The sequence below is a fragment of the Panthera pardus genome, unplaced genomic scaffold, assembly GCF_024362965.1.
Source record: "Panthera pardus isolate Hobbes unplaced genomic scaffold, ASM2436296v1 HiC_scaffold_16, whole genome shotgun sequence".
Lineage (NCBI taxonomy): Eukaryota > Metazoa > Chordata > Mammalia > Carnivora > Felidae > Panthera > Panthera pardus.
The window spans coordinates 39,348,679-39,367,126 of NW_026526721.1; the positions used below are offsets into that span (position 1 = coordinate 39,348,679).

At 38.7% G+C, this 18,448-nt stretch overlaps 1 protein-coding gene across 6 annotated transcripts in view; it reads right to left on the minus strand.

The window, feature by feature from the left end:
- The window catches only part of VGLL3 (vestigial like family member 3), a 142,678-nt gene that overhangs the window by 12,192 nt on the left and 112,038 nt on the right, over positions 1-18,448 (minus strand). For 5 of the 6 annotated variants that reach the window (XM_053903227.1, XM_019429958.2, XM_019429957.2 and 2 more), the window contains one exon: positions 9,750-10,280. In XM_053903227.1, coding sequence (XP_053759202.1) covers positions 9,750-10,280 — 531 coding nt within the window. Of the gene's footprint in view, positions 1-2,349; positions 2,466-9,749; positions 10,281-18,448 lie in introns of all 6 variants that reach the window. The other variant, XR_002075191.2, reaches the window with a different exon arrangement.

An 18,448-nucleotide genomic window follows, 5' to 3' on the forward strand; every position in this document is an offset into this window, starting at 1 on the left:
AACAGTATTAGGAAATTTAGCTCCAGCAAATACCACAGCTATTCTTCAAGAACAGAAACAAATTAAGGCAGATAAAGTCAGGAAGTGACAGAGGCATTCAAGGCTTGCATCTCAATTATTCATGATGTCTCACATCTCCAGTGTGATTTCCTTTTTCTGTTTTACATGCATGTATGTATTTAATAAGAATAATGAGAGCTTTAGTTCTCCCTCAAGTGTACCAACTAGAAAACACAACCATGTGCAATAGTTCATTGGAATCTCCCAGGGACAGCACAGTAGGAAGTATTATCTCCATTTTCAATCTAAGGGAGAGGAGGAACATACAGATTATGAAACTTGTTCAACATAATACAGCTAAGTGGTGACATGTGTCTTGGAATTTCTTTTTTGGTCCTCTGCTTTTCTCATACACATCTCTACATCTCTGTGAAGATTAAAGTTCTCATTCTTTGTACTGACCATTATTGTTATGATCCCCTAAGTGATTAGGGGTGCAAGTAAATTATTAATAAGATCAATATCTCTCATCTACCCTTGACTCTTTCTCTTTCACTCACACACACACACACATACCATTATTTGTATTATTATGTAAATGATCCTGAAACATTTGGAATCTTCTCAGAAGGCTCCTGCACTTGTTCTATAAAGTAGGAGGAAGATCCATGAGACAAAATCCCCATGCTTCGGGCATTGTGACATTATGGAACCATTCTATGGATGAAGGCCCAGAAGACAGCATGGGCAAGATCTACATGGCTCTGGGAGAGCAGGGGAAATTCATTAAGGCTCTACAGAATCCAGCCATGCATACTTGAAACTGACAGCAGTGTTCTGGAATGCATTTCTCCCTCTGATTCACCATCCAGTTACTTTTCATGCAGATCTCACTCTCTGGCTAGGATCTCCTGGCATTTTGCATGCATCTCAAAGATGGTTTCCATTACCCTTCTGGTCACGAAATTGTCATTCTGGACATGTGCCCTATACAACTAACACCATTCAAGAGTGTGTAAATATTTTAACATACCTTTGATGGTTTTTTTTTTTTTCTCTCAGTGGAAAATAGCATTATGACTTATGCCAAAGAAAAAAGTTTGCAGAAAGCGTTAAGCAGTTGGTTGTTAAGTACTAGAGTCTTTATTATTACCAAATCATAATAAACTTTTAAAAGTCCAGAGAAAAGTATTAGTTCAAAAAACATCCCCACATATTTTTTTTAATCTGCAACTATTGCTTTGTGACATCTTAACTATCCTAATTGAGATAATGCCTTCAAGATAAGTATCCAGAAATCTATAAATCTTTATTGAATAGCACAATTGCCAATGACAAACCACATAATCCTATGGGCTGGCTTCTATATAATATTCCATTTAATATGTCTACCTGCTGAAATCATATGATTAGAAGTAAGGTTCTGTGCCTATTCTATTTTAAAACACCATTAAAGTTGGGGTGCCTGGGTGGCTCAGTTGTTGAGCGTCTGACTTCAGCTCAGGTCATGATCTCGCGGTCTGCGAGTTCGAGCCCTGCGTTGGTCTCTGTGCTGACAGCTCAGAGTCTGGAGCCTGCTTTGGATTCTGTGTCTCCCTCTCTCTCTGCCCCTCCCCCACTCATGCTCTGTCTCTCTCCCTCTCTCTCTGTCAAAAATAAATAAAACATTAAAAAAATATTTAAAAAATAAAACACCATTAAAGCAAATTTCCTAATTTCTTCATCGCTTAAAAAATTACTAATAATATCAGGAAAGGCTGTAATGAATCATTAACCCCATAGCTTTCAGAATTTAGCATATATATGCTCCATGAGAAGACATGAAGAGGAAAAGAAGGAAATTGTTTTTAGTTGAGCACCACCATATATGTTACTTTGATGCCCCCTCTTCTCTAGAATAAAAATTACTTTAGTGATTTAATATTTTATATAAATCATACTATCCTGTCAATTATTACTGAAGCTTCCTGTTGATTTCTGCCCAAGCTTACCACATTTCTGTCTTACTGTAAAGCCTGGAATTGGAGCACTATGATATCAAGTAAATATCCAAATGCACAGAGTTGGTAACTACTGGTTTCCTATAGTCTTTTTTTTAATTGTCTATTTTTAGATAAATAATTTCCAAAAGGGCAATGGATATAAAGCTCCATGATGTTAACCCTTTGATATCCCCAGTGAAATTCAAAATTTGGCAACATTTTACAAGGGGATGTTAAAATAGTTTAGCATGGTTATTTTGAGGACTTTCATGCAATCACAATCTTATTTGCCCAGGCTTCTCAGCACCAGACCACTTACAAGAAAGCACAGGTCTTGAGATGGGATCTAGAGAGGTGGCAAACTTACAGGATGAACGGCAAAGCAAGTGGTAACTTGATGTCCATCTCTCTTTCATGGAGATAAACTGCCTCTCCATTTGCTGCTCTAGTTCTCTAGCTACTTTTCATCTTGCCTTTTATTTCCTGTATTTGATAAAACAAAGATATGTAGGCTTCTACTAACGGATTTCAATGTAAAGCATCCACACAGTATTGAACAAGACTGACCATCATTGTCTTAACAACCAGTCATTTGACTAGTCTATTTCAAAGGGATCACTGTATAACAATCTTGAGCAGTAATAACTTAAATTGCTTTAAGATATAATTTTTGCCATTTGTGAATGAGGTCCTTTCACAAAATATTCAGATTAGAAGATTCAAATTAAACCTAATTTTTAAAAAAACTGTAGTACACAGAACTTATACAATGAAAAAAATAAAAGAATATGCTGATTCTTTTATAATATTATCAGACACCAAGTGTCCATGGAAAGAAAAAAAATAGATAAAAAGGACATTTGTATATTCCTAACTTTCCCATTGGTACCCATTGCTCCCTATCTGTTATCAAAATTTAAGTTCTCAAAGAATTTTTTCCAGAGTCCTTGACAGAGTCACTTTCCTTACAGGTTTATCAAAGCCATTATTATTAAAGTATTTTCAGAAATAATTCAGTTTCTCTAACATCTGAGAGAATACTAGAAATATAGCTTCTTGTGCTTATGGAAAATATCACAGCCTGTAACCAGAAACTTGTTTTTAGAATTAGTAGCCTTTGTAGTTTGTTTTTCTGTCTTGCAAGAGCCAATGTCCCATCCTATAATACATAATCTTGATTTCACTTGATATCTGAAGATATGCTCATTAGAGATAAACCAGACACTGTTAAGTATCTGGCTATAATCATAGTTTGGGGCAGAATCGTATCATGATCTCCTCATCACATCTATTACTTGCACAAATGTATGGCTAATGCTTTACATGACACATTTTTTAAGAAGCCAGAAGACACATCAACACATATTAATTCCCTTTTAGAGCCAGATTTCCCAAATCTGTGTTACAGCACAGAATTGTTGTTTTATTTTGTTAGGCTACTTAAATGTATTTTAGCAAAACGCTGTTTATGTATATTTTATATTGAGTTATTATGGCATTCCTCAAAGTAAAAAAATAAATTTGTAACAAAATTGTAGCTAAAATAACATGAGGGATCCTAAGAAAAATAAATCTGTGGATCTGCAGATGAAAACAATCTCAAGCCATGAGCAGCTTGTGTTTATAGAGAAGAAGTCATACCACAAACATGACACTTGCTCCTTTTGGTAAATTTAAATCTAGTGGATGAAGTGGAACGTATAAATAGAGTCAACTTTGTATTTCAGTAAAAAGGCCTCATGAGCAAAACTTTACTTGAAAAATTAATTCAAATTGGCTGGAATGTCTTACATTGTATATTTTACATTAAGTCAATTATTGGCAATAACAGGAAATGCGAATGACACCACTTCAGTGCAATGAATTGTATGGCGCTGGCTACTGGAAGGTGAATACTAGAACAGAATTTACTTAATATCATCATAAAACAATCTGAGCATGGTTATATATCCATCTGAGCATAGAGATACATCCTTTTATTTATATGTACATACCAAATAACATGTTGTATCACAATAAGATAAAACCAAGAAATACAGAAGTATGTAAAATAAAAAGTGAAGTTCTCTCAACCCCATAATTTCACCCCTCGGTACATACCTAAGAGAACTGAGACTATCCGTTCACACAAAAACTGGTATGTGAGTGTTCGTAGCAGCATGAGTCATATTATTCAAAAAGTAGAAACAAACCAACGAGCGAAGAATAAACCAAATGTGCTATATCTATACAATGGAATAACATCTACTCCTAAAAAGGAAATGAACTTCTGATTTGTGCTACACAAATGAATCTAGAAAACACAGGTTAAGTGAAAGAAGGCAGACACAAAAGGCCACATACCACATGATTCCATTTATATGAAATGTCCAAACTAGAAAAATCCATGGAGGCAGAAAGTAGATTAGTGGTTGCCCGGGCATAAGGGGAAGAAAGAATATATGTTGGGGATATATTTTATATCCCTGAGATATACATATTTTTTGTTGAGGTGATGGAAATGTTCTGGATTTAGATAGTGGGGATGGCTTCACAACATCATGAACATACTAAAACCATTAAATTGTACTTTCAAATGGTAAAGTGTATGATATGTGAAATACAGCTCAATAATATGTTTTTTTTTTAAGATTTTACTTTTTAAGTAGTCTCTACACCCAAATGGGGCTCAAACTCAACCCTGAGACCAAGAGTCACACGCTCCACTGGCTGAGCCAGCCAGGCACCCCGTCAATAATTTTTTTTAAAGCTACAAAATGTGAGTCTCTGATCACCTTCTCTTGTATAGCTAAAATGTATATAGTACCTATTATCAGAGCACATTTGTAAACGTTTTAGTTCATTAATTCATTTAATCCTCAAAACAGCCCAATGAAGCAACTTTTAAAGGTAAGTTGAGGCACCAAGGAGGTTCAGTACTTTGCAAAGTCCTGTAGCTAATTAAGTGATGGAGCTCTGCTTATAAAACCAGGCAGTCTGGCTTCAAAGCTCAGGCCACACACTAATTACCAGGACCAATGACCATTAAAAGTTGTGATATATACTTCCAGATAATTTTTATTTAGGGAATGGAGGTACACATATGCATATGTGTGGGTGCAGATGGATAAAAACTATACACGTGGAACTATACTAGAGGTCAGCAAACTATAGCCCATGGGCCAAATCAGTCTCACTGTGTGTTACCTATGTAGCCCATGAGCTAAGAATGGAAAATGGGATTTATACGTTTACATTTTGGAGAAAGAAGGGAATTAAAAAAAAGAAGAGTAGTATTTCATTATACATGAAAAGCATTTCATGACACATAAAATTCAAATTTCATTGTCCATCAATGAAGTTTTATTGGGACACAGCCATCTTCCTTTATCTAAGTAAGTCTGTGGCTGCTTCTACACTATCAAGACAGAGTTGAGTAGTAACAGACATAGTATGACCCTGCAAAGCATTGAATATTTGTATCAGGCCTTCTATAGAAAAGTTTTGCAGACTCTTGGATTATACCATACATGATACTCTAATATTTGTCTCTAAACATTATGTCATTTTCAACATTCCAGATTTCCTTAATTTCTTTAAATGGCTGCAAAATAAAAATGCACCTGAAATTATCAAACCTTTCCCCTGATGAAAATGTCATATCCTTCACCAAATTGCTCTCAAAATAGTGGTATTAATTTATTTCCCTCCTAACAGAATGTGAAAATGACCTCCATTTTGGTGGCCTGGGTACCAGCATTTCAAGAAGTTTCATACCTGTCTCACCTGAATACAAGTTCTTCCCCCAACTTCTTAGTAGCCACCCAGCATTGATGCTGAGTTCTGAGCTAAGCCACTCCTTTGGGCTACGTGGTCCAATCAACTTTAGAGGGACCCACTTTGCATTCTTTTCAATTGTCTTATCTTCTTAGCTTGGACCTATCACATGGAAACATATGTTCTTTTTAAGTGTTAGAAAAGTGGAAAGGTAGCTACCTCCTGTACTTGTCCCCCTGCACTGGATACTGTTGTGGGCCATCAGATCCCTCCCCATTCCATGTTGAGACTGGGGAATTGCCTTCAGTAGAACAAAGCCACCTTGCCTAAAGTCATGTCCCCTTTTCAGAGACAAACACATCCAATAACTGGTCAATGTAGTTGTATAAAAGCCCATTCACTTCAACTTAAGGTAGTGCAATTAAAAAGTATCACCCCAACTCCAGAGCTCCTTACACAACCCACTAAGTCTCGTTGAATTTAATCACAGTGAGATTTCTCTTGCCCAACTCGCTCATTGCACAGAGATGCATTCCTGAGAACACTACCACACAAATTGTCTCCAATCAAATCTGCATCTTAGAGTCTGTTTCTCGGGGAAACTGACCTAAAACACTCCTCTATAACTCTTCCCAAAGGAAGACAGATGTGATATTTGATATGACTCCTGAGTTTAGGCGAATACAGTGAGTACACATAGCTCAGCCCCTCCCACCGTCTCATTTTCTGGACCAACATCCATGCAGACAGGTGTGTGCCCTTTCTGCCACTGTCCTTTGCAGGGCAATCACCCAGCTTCATGCCACAGACTATGCTTTTCAAAGCAAATCCGAGCAGCTACCAGTCTCTTTTCAGAGTAATGAGGCTTAAAACTATGTGACAATGAAGAGGTAGGTCTAAGGGAATCTTCTCTGAAGTCTACTTTTCCTAGGATTCTACCTCCCAGAATCGAAACTTTGGTGAGGATACTAGAAGTCCAATTGTGGAAGTAAACCTAATTGAGGATCTCCAATTTGTCAATAATTATATCAATGATGTGATCTTTATCGGCTTTATTCCTTTGCCTTTGTTTTCAAAACTATGGGACAGATATGAACCATGAACATTATCCTAAACCACACTGAAAAGAATAGCACTATGTACTTCCAATAGGTAAATCTTCATTTCTCATTAGTAACTATTAACAGTCTGACTTAACAGTCTTACTTAATAATCTAATTTACCTATATTTACAGAGATGCTACTGCAGCAACTCCTTAGATTTGGGGAAGGTTTTAGTTTAAATCTAGGTTGAACATTTTAGACTTAAAAAGCAGTTTTCAAATAGGAAAACTAAGCCTCGTTTCCTTGTTATTAATGAATCTGGGAACTACCAACTAAGATTTAGTTTAAGAATTAAAAGCAACAACACAAAGGGCCTCTGACAAGACCTTATAAAGTAGGTATTCAATAAATGTTAATTCACAATCCAGTAAGTACTAAGAACTATTATATATTATACCCAAATGGGTCTGCTGTAGGTTTTTCAGAAAAAAATAAAAATACTCTCTCCTTCACTTCCAAAAGATAGCATGACTTTTCATCCTAAGGAGACTGTTTCAAGTCAAAATTCTGAACAATGAGTAGGTGAATAAAGCTCATACCAAAAATAAGCAAAAGTAGGTAACAGGTGACAGAGAATTAGAAACAGAGCAACAGGCAATCACGTCCATTTTCCCCTTTATGTTATGGAATGCACAGAGAGGATGGTATATAGCCTGAATGTTTGTGACCCTCCCAAAGTTCATATGTTACATCCTAACCCCCAAGTGATGGTATGAGGAGGCAGACATTTTTAGGGAAGTGATTATGTCATGAAGGCAGAGCCTTCTTTAATGGGATTAGTGTCCTTATAAATGAGATCTCAGAGAATTCCCTTGTCTCTTCTACCATGTGAGGACACACTGAGAAGATAGTGTCTATGAACCAGGATACAGGCCGTCACCAGACACTGAATGAGTTGACACCTTGATCTCAGACTTATCAGCCTTCAGAACTATGAGAAGTAAATGTTTGCTGTTTGAGCCACCCAGTATATGGTATTCTGTTACAGCAGCCCAGACTTACTAAGATTCTATGCCTTTGAAGAGCACTGTTAGCTTTGGCCACACAGTATCCCAGAAATGAGATAGAGAAGAGCCTCCACAGACTGGCTGACCGTGATGGCAGTTACCAGACTGGGACTCTAATCAGACCTGGCCCCATGCATCAAGTCACTTAAGAGCTGCCTTCATTCTGTTAGTATGTGGCAAAGAAAGAAAGTATGTGGTGATTAGCCCCACCATATTCTCTTCTCCTAGAGAGAGAGAATCAAGTCTCCTGATACTTTTTTAGAAAAGCCACTTGAGGGGTGCCTGTGTGGCTCAGGTGGTTGACTGTCTGACTCTTGGTTTCAGTTCAGGTCATGATCCCAGGGTTGTGGGATCAGACTGAGCTCTGCATAGGGCTCCATGCTCAGCACAGGGCCTACTTAAGATTCTCTCTCTCTCTCTCTCTCTCTCTCTCTCTCTCTCTCTCTCTCCGTCTCCCTCTCTCCCTGTCTTTCTCAGGGTGCCTGGGTGGCTCAGTAGGTTAAGCATCCCACTTTGGCTCAGGTTATGATCTCACCACTGGTGATTTTGAGCCCTGCATCAGACTCTGTACTGACAGCCCAGCACGGAGCCTGGAGCCTGCTTCCGATTCTGTGTCTCCCTCTCTCTCTGTCCTTCCCCCGCTCATGCTCATCTGTCTCTTCAAAAGTAAATAAACATTAAAAAAATTAAACAAAAAAAGATTCTTTCTCACTCCCTCTGCCCCCTTCCCCACTTGCACACACTCTCTCTTTCTCTAAAATAAAAAAAGAAAAGAAAAGCAGCTTGAACCCAGGGACTTAATAAGAAGCTGAACTGGATGTGTTTAAGCAATGACCAACACTCGAAAGCTCACCAGAGAGAACCACTTAACCAAGATAAGAATGTTCACTTATGTCAGGGTGAATGCAACTTGATGGTAAGCATTTATTACTCTGGGGACTTCTCTGCTGGGAATCAGCATTCAGGTGAAAGATCTTGCACACTAAGAATAGAAGAGAAACTAGAAAAACTAAGAAAAGAGTGAGTTCCTTTAAATGTCTGGACAGTCTAGGACAAGCACCTGGCACTGGAGGTGGAGGTGGGTGACTTTGGGATGTAAACTCTGGGGATGCAATCAATGACTTGGTTTGTATTTTTAGCCTCTGATACCTGTGATTTTTGTGAACTCAGAACTATTAATACTATTAATATGAGTCATCTGGTCTAAAAACTAAGACCAAACTTCACACACTTCCTTAAGAACTAGTGAATTCCAGAGAGGAGCTAAATGTTCCTTAGCAATTTTACTGAAATCTGTTGAATATAAACTTTATAGCAGTCTTTTAAGTCCCGTGTTATTTAAAACAGAGAGAGAGAAAGAGAGGGAGGAGGAAGAGGAGAAGGCAAAGGAAGGAAGGGAAATCCATTCCTTTAAAATATGTTCCCTAACTCTTTTCAAAAGACCATGATTATATTCCATGGGTTATAATCCAGAAGGCAGTTTGTTCTACAAATCATAAGGCCTGACAAAAAGGACAGAAGGAAAAGTTACCAAAGCACACTCTCTCTGAATTCTATTAGGCATTCCACATGGTATGGAGCACAGAGACAGGGGAGACTTACAGAATGTGCTAAACTCTTTGTAAACATAGGGTATGAGAGATTCCAGTTCAAAGGAAGATCACTAGTTTAAGAAATGGGAGAAAAGTTCGGAGACCTCTCTCAGGCCAGTCATACCGGTTCCTGCAGGAGTGGAGAGATTACTGCAAAGTAGTTAGCTCCATAAACATATCGGCAAAGCTTAGCATTACACAGAAGAGAAAAATACTGCACAGCATTCACAAAATGTCCTCCATATTTTTATACTTGTTTCCTTGCTTTCCCTTCTTTTTTTTAGACAGGAAGAGATTCTCCAGCTCACCTGTTTCAAACCCCACACTTGGCACTAAGTCCATGGTTCCATGAAAGGCTCCGGCCCACGCTGAGGTAGCAGTGGTGACTGTAGTCGGGTCTGTCTTTGTGATGTCACACTGGGGAGCAGGAATCCTGGCTGCACGCACTGATGGCATCAGCAGGGGCCCATAGGACGGATCCAGGGCAGAGCCAGCAGAAGGGTGGTGGTGGTGGTGGTGGTGGTGGCGGTGGTGCATGTGGGCGTGGGGGTGGTGGTGCCGCATGTACACATCATGCATGTGGCTGTAGGATGGGCTCACCTGAGATGCCAAAGGATAGTGCCAGGACTCGGATGCGGGCGGGGGAGGGGCTGGGCCAGTCTGATGCAGGCCGTGTCCTGGCCAGGGGCTGGGGTCGGCCGCAGTAAAGGTGCCAGGGGGTGCAGTGACCTGGAAGTCAGGATGAACACCCCCCAAGCAGGGTGCAGGTGGGGGCTGGTAAGAGCTGGTCCAAAAGGAAGTCGGGAAACTATTCCGCTGGCTTGAGAGAGCTGAGCTGTCTGAGAAGACAGAAAAATTATTTACATAAGATTCAGTTCTAGGACAGACTTGCCTCTACTTGTCCAACATTTTACAGGCGGGCTAATTACCATGCACTCTTTTCTCCGCACACAGAGGTAAACTGATACCAGGTAAGCCTCTGAGCTCCCATACCAAGTCAGTGCACACGGTTCAAGGTGCTGAATGAGTGCCCCCCACCCGTTGTTTGCTTAGCTTATGCAGTCACAGCCTATGCTGAAGTTTGCAAGTATGAGATTCAAAAGCTTCATTTCCTACTGGGCAGATCGCTGCCACCAGGTCTGAGCAGAGGTCGCAGGTACATGTGTCGCAGGTAAAGAAAGCTTATGCCACAGGTGTGATTCAGGTGGTTGGAAATGATGATGTTTACCAAACTTCTTACAAATGCAAATATAATTTTCACTCGAACTGAACATTTTAAGGCTGAAAGTAATAAATGGAAGATCACACTTAATTATGCTCACCAACACTCATCTTCCTTCAAGAAGATAACAGTTGCTAATATTTAATGACAGTGGCCAAAAGCCCAATCCTAGTCCAGGGGCTTTTCATGGATGATCTTATTGGAGCCTCACTCCAACCCTATGAGTTACTGTTATTATCCCCATTTTAGAGATATGGAAATTGAGGCAGGGAAGAAGCCTAAGACTTCACAGCTAGCAAGCAGGAGACTGGGCTTTGAAGACAGGTAGCCTGCCCCAGTGGCTGGCACTGTTCATAACTGTGCCACAAGAGGGCACAATTGCAACCATAACATGAACATCTAGAATTTGGTCATCGTTCTGTGGAAATCATGATTGGAGGAGATTCAAGCAGGGACAATAGATTTGAGGAAGGGTTTGGGGGGGGGGATATAAAAAAATAGCACTTAGAGATAAATAAAGAGGGAAAACCCTCCCCAACTGTTGCCTTCAGTTAAATTTCTCCAATCAATCATCCTAACTTATTTATAGATGACCTACTATGTACCAAATAGAGAGAGGTCAGGGATGAGCAAAGAGACATCATTCTTAATCACAATCGAGCAGGGGACATATAAATAAATAAACACATGCAATGTGTGACCTGGTAGGGCTCTCATAAGGGGAAGCACAGAGAGAGGGCACAGAAGCAGCCTAAGAAAAGATCAATTGGAAAGGTGGGGAGGGCTAGCTTTGTGAAAAGGTAGGGAAGAGTGGTTTAGGCAAAAAAGTACATGAAAAAAAGGCCAAAAATTGCACAGACCGGAACACACACACACACACACACACACACACACACACACACACACAAAGTAGCATATGGGGAACAAGAATTCTGTGGGTAGAAGGTGGCAAAAAAATTAGACTAAAAAGTCAGACTGGGTCCAAGAAAGACCCAGATGGGTATGGCCTTGCAAGCTACGTAATGAATGTGGGTGCTGTCCTGAGAAGGTGCCAGTGAGCTTTGGAGGGTTTTAATCTAGGGAATGATACAGTCAGATCTGTGACTGCAAACATCCATACCTCCAGCCATAGCCTGCTCTGTACTGTGTGGTGTAAAAGAGCAAGCACCAGACAGGGAGTCTAGAGAGCTCAGCCAGAGAGCTAGCACCTAGCAATTACCTTATCTGATTTTATGACCTCACATGGATCTGTTGATCTCTCTGTGGCTCACTTTCTTCCATATGAGGTATTTGAATGAAAATGCCAAATATCTTCTGGCTCTATACTTCTATCATTCTGTGAAGTGGCCTACGATGTCTATCTATAGATGAAGATAAGGTTGCCTAGCACATTAGTCATGCATGTGTAATACTATTTCCACACAGGGTTCTAGAGAAAAGAGCCTGGCTAGATCTTTTCATTGAATGAAGAATATCCTGAGAAGTACTCTGAAATAAAAGTATTCACAACTCTGACATAGCCATGTTCTCACTTCATAAATGTCCAGGACATAATTTCCTTACCTCAGAGGAAAGCTTCTGTAACTTGAACCAACCATAGTATATGTAACTTGACGAACATAATTAGGGTATCAACATGGTGTTCAAATGTTTCCTTTCCCTAACTCCCCTAAGGACGGTGCCACTAGCATTGCAAACGTTGCTTCTCTGTCCATCAGCCCTACAGCAGGGCTATCATCATTCACCCCATCCATTCTATGGACAGACAGCTATTTGGTATCTCGCATTCAAGTCTGTCCCTACAGAATCTCCAAGGATCTCAAAGCCCTTGGGGAAATAAAACAAATAATCATATTCTCCTAACGGGAAAGGATGGAAGCACACATTGTTCTTCGAGTCTTCAAACAGTCCAGGCGAACTTTTAATTGAATGACTTTATTTTGTCACTATCACATCTATCAGAAAATAGCACTTAAAGTCAAACCTGCTGGCATCGGGGCAAATATATTTTATTTCAGAACTGTCTTCCTTTGACATATGAAGAGTGGGTGCTAATGGCCAACAAAGAAAGTTGTGTAAGCTGTGAGAAGAAAATTCAATTTGCCTTAAATGATGGCCATTTGTAGAATATTCTGTCAACACCCACAGTGCTAGCTGTCAATGTTTAAAATTAAAACCCATACAGAAAGTGTATAGAGGCTCCTTATATTATACAGTGCAGCTTTGCCACCTCAGGGTGCCACTTTTCTGCCACTTCACTGTCATAGACACAATCTTTGGTAGCAAACCCTTCATTCTGCTCATAACTTTCATCTCCTGGTGGGGCCACAAACCCATTATGAAAATTGCTAAATCCAACCCAGAGGTGTGTGTCAGAGAAACTGAGTTTACTAATGAAAATCCCCCGTTAAAATATCAAAACTATGTCATTTTCCTGGATGCTTTTCTTTTATTTCATTTGTATACATTTGGACCCAATTTTATAGATGTTTAAGCATTTTGCATATGCATGCACAAATGTGGACAATGAACAAATTCCTTACCCAAAATACTACCCTATTTATGAATTATTGTATTATAATTAGTGAGCACATTATCAATGAAAGTGGAAACTTATTTTTAAAAACATGCTCTAAACGTGCTGAACAAAGCTTTAAAATACCTCAGGGAAAAATAAAATTAGAAGCAACTTAATATTTTCCTAGTCCTGCTATGTCTCCTGAGATTAATATAAAGTTTGCAGAGATCTATGCAGCCTTTTTAAAAGACAATGTTGCATTTTACAAGTAAATTAAACAATATTGAAGAGAAAATATGTTTATGGACAAGTCTACACTTCAAAACCACTATTTGGTATCTTGTTAAAAAATAATCTTAATACAAAGAAACAGATGATATGCTTTGTTTCATGCCTGGGAATCAATGTGCTTATTTCGTATGTATGTAAATTTTTTTCATTACATGACTCTTTGCCTAAGAGTACTTAATCACAGCCACATTTGTCTGATGAAAAAACATATGAAAAACTTGTGCACAAACTATTCCCATGCCATATTACTTTTCAGGTTAGTAGAGGCAATTCACAATTGTCAAATGTTAACACTCCATGGTGATGTTGGGCTTAATGTTACTCAGTATTTGGATGATGTTAACACTGACATTCTGGCACATATAAAAATCTGAATATACTTTGGTTCAATTTGCATTTGGAATTTAAAAATATCACACACACACACACACACACACACACGCACACACACCTTATTTCTAAATGATAAAAATGACAAAATTGATATGCTGTCTGATACAACCCACCCAAGGCATACCCAGTAATCTCACTGTGTGAATTATACAGAAATATATCTTAAGGACACAGAAGAGTTAGCATGGAACATGAAGTTGTTCTTTCAATTTCATAATAGCCGGGATATCTTTTGTATTAACTAAATATTTCTGAAAAAAAAAAATCTAAGGGCAAACAACTTAAGCCAGAGAAAGTTCAACATTCAATTTCAACCTTTAACATTTCACTACTTAATTTAAAAAAAAATAAAAACTATATTAAAAGGAAAATGGGACAGTAAAATGTTGTAAAACCTCTATCTTAAGTCATCTTAAAAGTCTCCAGAAAACACATTCTTAGAGTAGTGATTCAAAACATTAATGTTAAAAGGTAACATTTACCTTTTTATTAACTTCAGTGAAAAAAAAAATGCCACTCAATTCTTAACCCAAAGTGTCCTTGCTGTAATTTAATTCCCATCCTCTTATTCTGCTTCCCATGAAAACAAAGTGTTGGGTCAGAGGTGAAAGGCTACATTTTCCAATGTTTTCTGTCACTCAGGAATTAGTCATTTCCATCATGTCCAAAGATTGTCCTCTACTTTGCTCTAGAGTCGCTCAAAATGGACATTGTGGCTCTACAATGAGTTTCAAGGAGGCAGGATGATGAAGTAAGTCAGACCACACTTTCCTTCCATGTGTTTGTCCTAAACTTGCCATCAGCAATAACCTCCAGTGCCTCCTGGAGGTGGAGCCCAGCTGTCTTTTCTAGTCTCACCCAGCTTAAGAGACCCACCCTCTTTCCCATACTCCTCTTTTGTTATTTTAGGCTAGTACTCATTCTGAGAGGTCTTTCCTATGAGAATGAGTTGCTCTAAGCAACACTATGTAAATCAATTAGCAATAAATATTTACTTTGCAACAACAACAACAACAACAACAACAACAACAACAAAATATCAAGTTCTCACCATTCAGCATGGTTTTTAAGTTAATGACATATTTTGCTAAGCGTCAACTACTACTCGGCTTTCCTACATGACACAGACACACACACACACACACACACACACACACACACACACACACACACTTTCTGTAATAACACTTGGGCACTGAGATCAATACACAGACATATTTGAAGCCAGTGTTTCTATTTAGATGGGGATAACAGGGCCATTAGATTCATTAGGTTTTCTCAACTGAGAAGCCCTATTAGTAAGAATGTATAACTGGGATAAGAGGTCATCAATGTGATGTTGTGTCAAATAGAGTACAAATATTTCCTATCAATTGCTTGCCTAAAAGCTGCAAAACACCTAAAGAGGACTTTCCTAACTCCATCAAGACACACACTCAAAGTATGACCATTATTCCATTATTAGCTGACACTCTATCCTTGTCTAAAGATTTACTGTGGAAATATATTCTGCAACCAAACATAACTCAGTTTTAAATTCCTTCGTAGCACTATACCACTTGTGTAGCACTGTAAAAACTTCATGCCATAAATTAGACCCGTTAATTTAGCACAGCTGGCTAGTGCTCCTGCATAAACTATCACTGCTATGGCCATCAACATTGTCAATAGTGTTGAGTAGCTACTTTGTCCAAGACACTGTGTTTTTGCCAGAAATTCAAAGAATATTTCTGGGTAAAAACCCAAGGTTGGTTTTCTATATGACAAATGAGTGGAAACCTACTTAAGGAAGAGAGAAAAGGCATCATTGTTTAGCACCTTGCATAAAGCCATGTGCCACAAATCATTCATATGCATTATCATAGAATCCTTACAATAACCCAAGGAAACATATATCAATAAACACATACTGTAATTTAAATTGAGCTCAGAGCAATGCTAACTCATTAATCCAAGATCATGTTGCCATCAGACATTGTAAGGCCCACACTGGAACCCCAAAACAAGGAGAATCCAATGACCGCATTATCCAAACCTGTGTTACTTTGGCAATTAACACAAAATTACCGGTAACTCTCTTCACTAAACATGGGAATCTCAATTTATTACACCTCTCTTAAAGATATTATTTTCTAAATCTTTATTTATATTTTTGTGGATCTCCTTTAAATCACATCCAAGTTATTTCAGTTTATTAAAAATGGACTAATTCACAACTAAACAACTATGGAAAAGTTGTATCACAAATGGAAAGTAAAAAATACACTTGAAATCACAGAAGCTTGCAGAGACAAGATTTTAGCAATCATTTCATTCATCCCCCTTATTTTACACACAAGGAAACTATAACCAAAAATTTCATACTCAATGCTAATAAATTCTACATTGACAACTTTTTTATTTTCTAATCTGGGATAAATGGTATGAACTTGATTCATCTAATTCAGTCATAATCATTCAATTCATATTTATTCTTTATTTTCCAGGTAGAAATGCATTACGTTGAGGGAAAATTAGGTGAGAAAACTAGATACGATATACCTAGTCTTAGTGGAAGAGGAAGAGATGGAAATTAAAGTATCGGCCGCATTTGCCTGCACTACCCTGATACACTAAACTGACACACAAAGCCCTAAAAATTCTAGTCTCTGCCTGTCACTCTGCTTCTCATTCCACTCATGGCAGCACTATTGCTTCTCATCGGACACTCCAAGCTCAGTCCTTCCATAGGCCTTTTGTACCGGCTGTTCCCGCTGCCTCAAATAACTTCCCCATAGATATTCACATGATGAAGACCACTCTTATTCCCTTCAGGTCTGTACTCACATGTAACGGTCTCAGAGACAGCATCTATTGTCACCCTAAGTAAATCCACACCTAGCATTTCATTCTATACTTCGTACCTTTCTCTTTCACTAAAAAGCTCCATGAACTCAGAGGCTTAGGCTCTCCTGTTCACCGATACATTTCCACTACATAGCAGTACCTTTAACATTTGCTGTGTATGTCAAGGAATGAAACAGGAGGCAGGTTTGAAGACCAAATATAAAATAATCCCAAGAAAATTGTAATAATAGTTGCTGAAACATTACCATTCTCTATCCTTTCTATATGGAAATTTGAAATCAGTCCAAAGATTTCTATTTAGTCACATGGATAATGGGAAAACACTGGATTATTATAGAGTTTTTGCATATATACTATACCTCACTTAAAACTATCCTGATTATAATACTTACTAATCACTCACATCTAACTATAATTTGGGACTCTTGTTTCTATATTCCAGATTAAATGAGTCCTAGGCTGTGTATACCACTACGTTTAAAAAAAAAAAAAGAAAAAAAAGAAAAAAAAGTAGGCATTGTATTTAATACTCTCCAATGACAGATTATCCTGACATGATGTATTATTGAGATACAGACTATTTATGAAAGTCAGCCAATTTACTGAAGTTTTCCTGTTTTTACCTTCCACACATATTAAAAGTATTTACCACATGCTACCAAACAGGATATTGGTTGATTCCACAAACATCTTAGGCCTCCAAGAAGGACTCAGTTCTCAATTTTGTGGGAAATCTGTAACATTTACTAATCAAATAAAGCAATTATGCTTCCCGAATCATTTCTATCGAGGTCTACCATTTCTTGAATGTGCATTCCACCTTCCTCTCTACAGTCACTACGATCTTAGTGTTGTTCATATGTACTAAAAGGAAGAAAGGAGGAAGGAAGGAAGGCAAGCCGGCAAATAGGTCAGGCCTGGCAATTTCATCCAGCCACGACCTCCCCTACAGTGGAGCAGAACCATTCCTCTGATGCTGACAGGAAATGACCATGTAGCACCTGCCCTCTTCCCTGCCCTCTACCACAGGTGGCCAGCCTTTCCTCACCATAGGATCACTTGGGGCACTTGTTAAGATGTGATTCCCAGAGTCTCCCTCTGAAGACTCTGATTTAATAGGTCTGAGTTAGGGGCCTGCAATCTTTGTTTTTAACAGCACTAGATTAAGGATTTTCAAACTTGAGCCTGTATTAGAATCACCAGGAGGGCTGGCTAAAACACAGTTTGTTCTGAGATTCTCGGGTGCAGCCTGAGAATCCTGCATTTCTAACAAGCTCCCATGTGATGCTCATGTTCCTGGTACAGGAAACCACACTTTGAGAATGATTTTACTAGAGGCTTCTTATAACCAGGTGAGTTCAAAAGAAACATCCATAACGCATTTCTCTACAACTAGCATTAAAATGATGCGTAATTTTCCCCTAATCTTGTCATTGGCCCAATTAGATGTCATCCAATGATCTTCTGTGAGCCAGTAATCAGTTCAAACACACCTCTGTGACCTCTACAGAGAAGGAAATAGAGAAGAGGATGCCCCATGTACTGCTTTACCTTACCAAGGCAAGAACAACAGCCTAAACCATGTAGACACAGTCAATAATGTCCGGACTGTAAACTGAAAGAGTTCATACCACAACAAAGCAGGACAGAGAAAACTATCAAGAAAACACTGAAGGCTTTTAAAGTTTGTACTCCTAGGTTAGACTCAGATTTCTGCTATGTCACCACGTAGCACC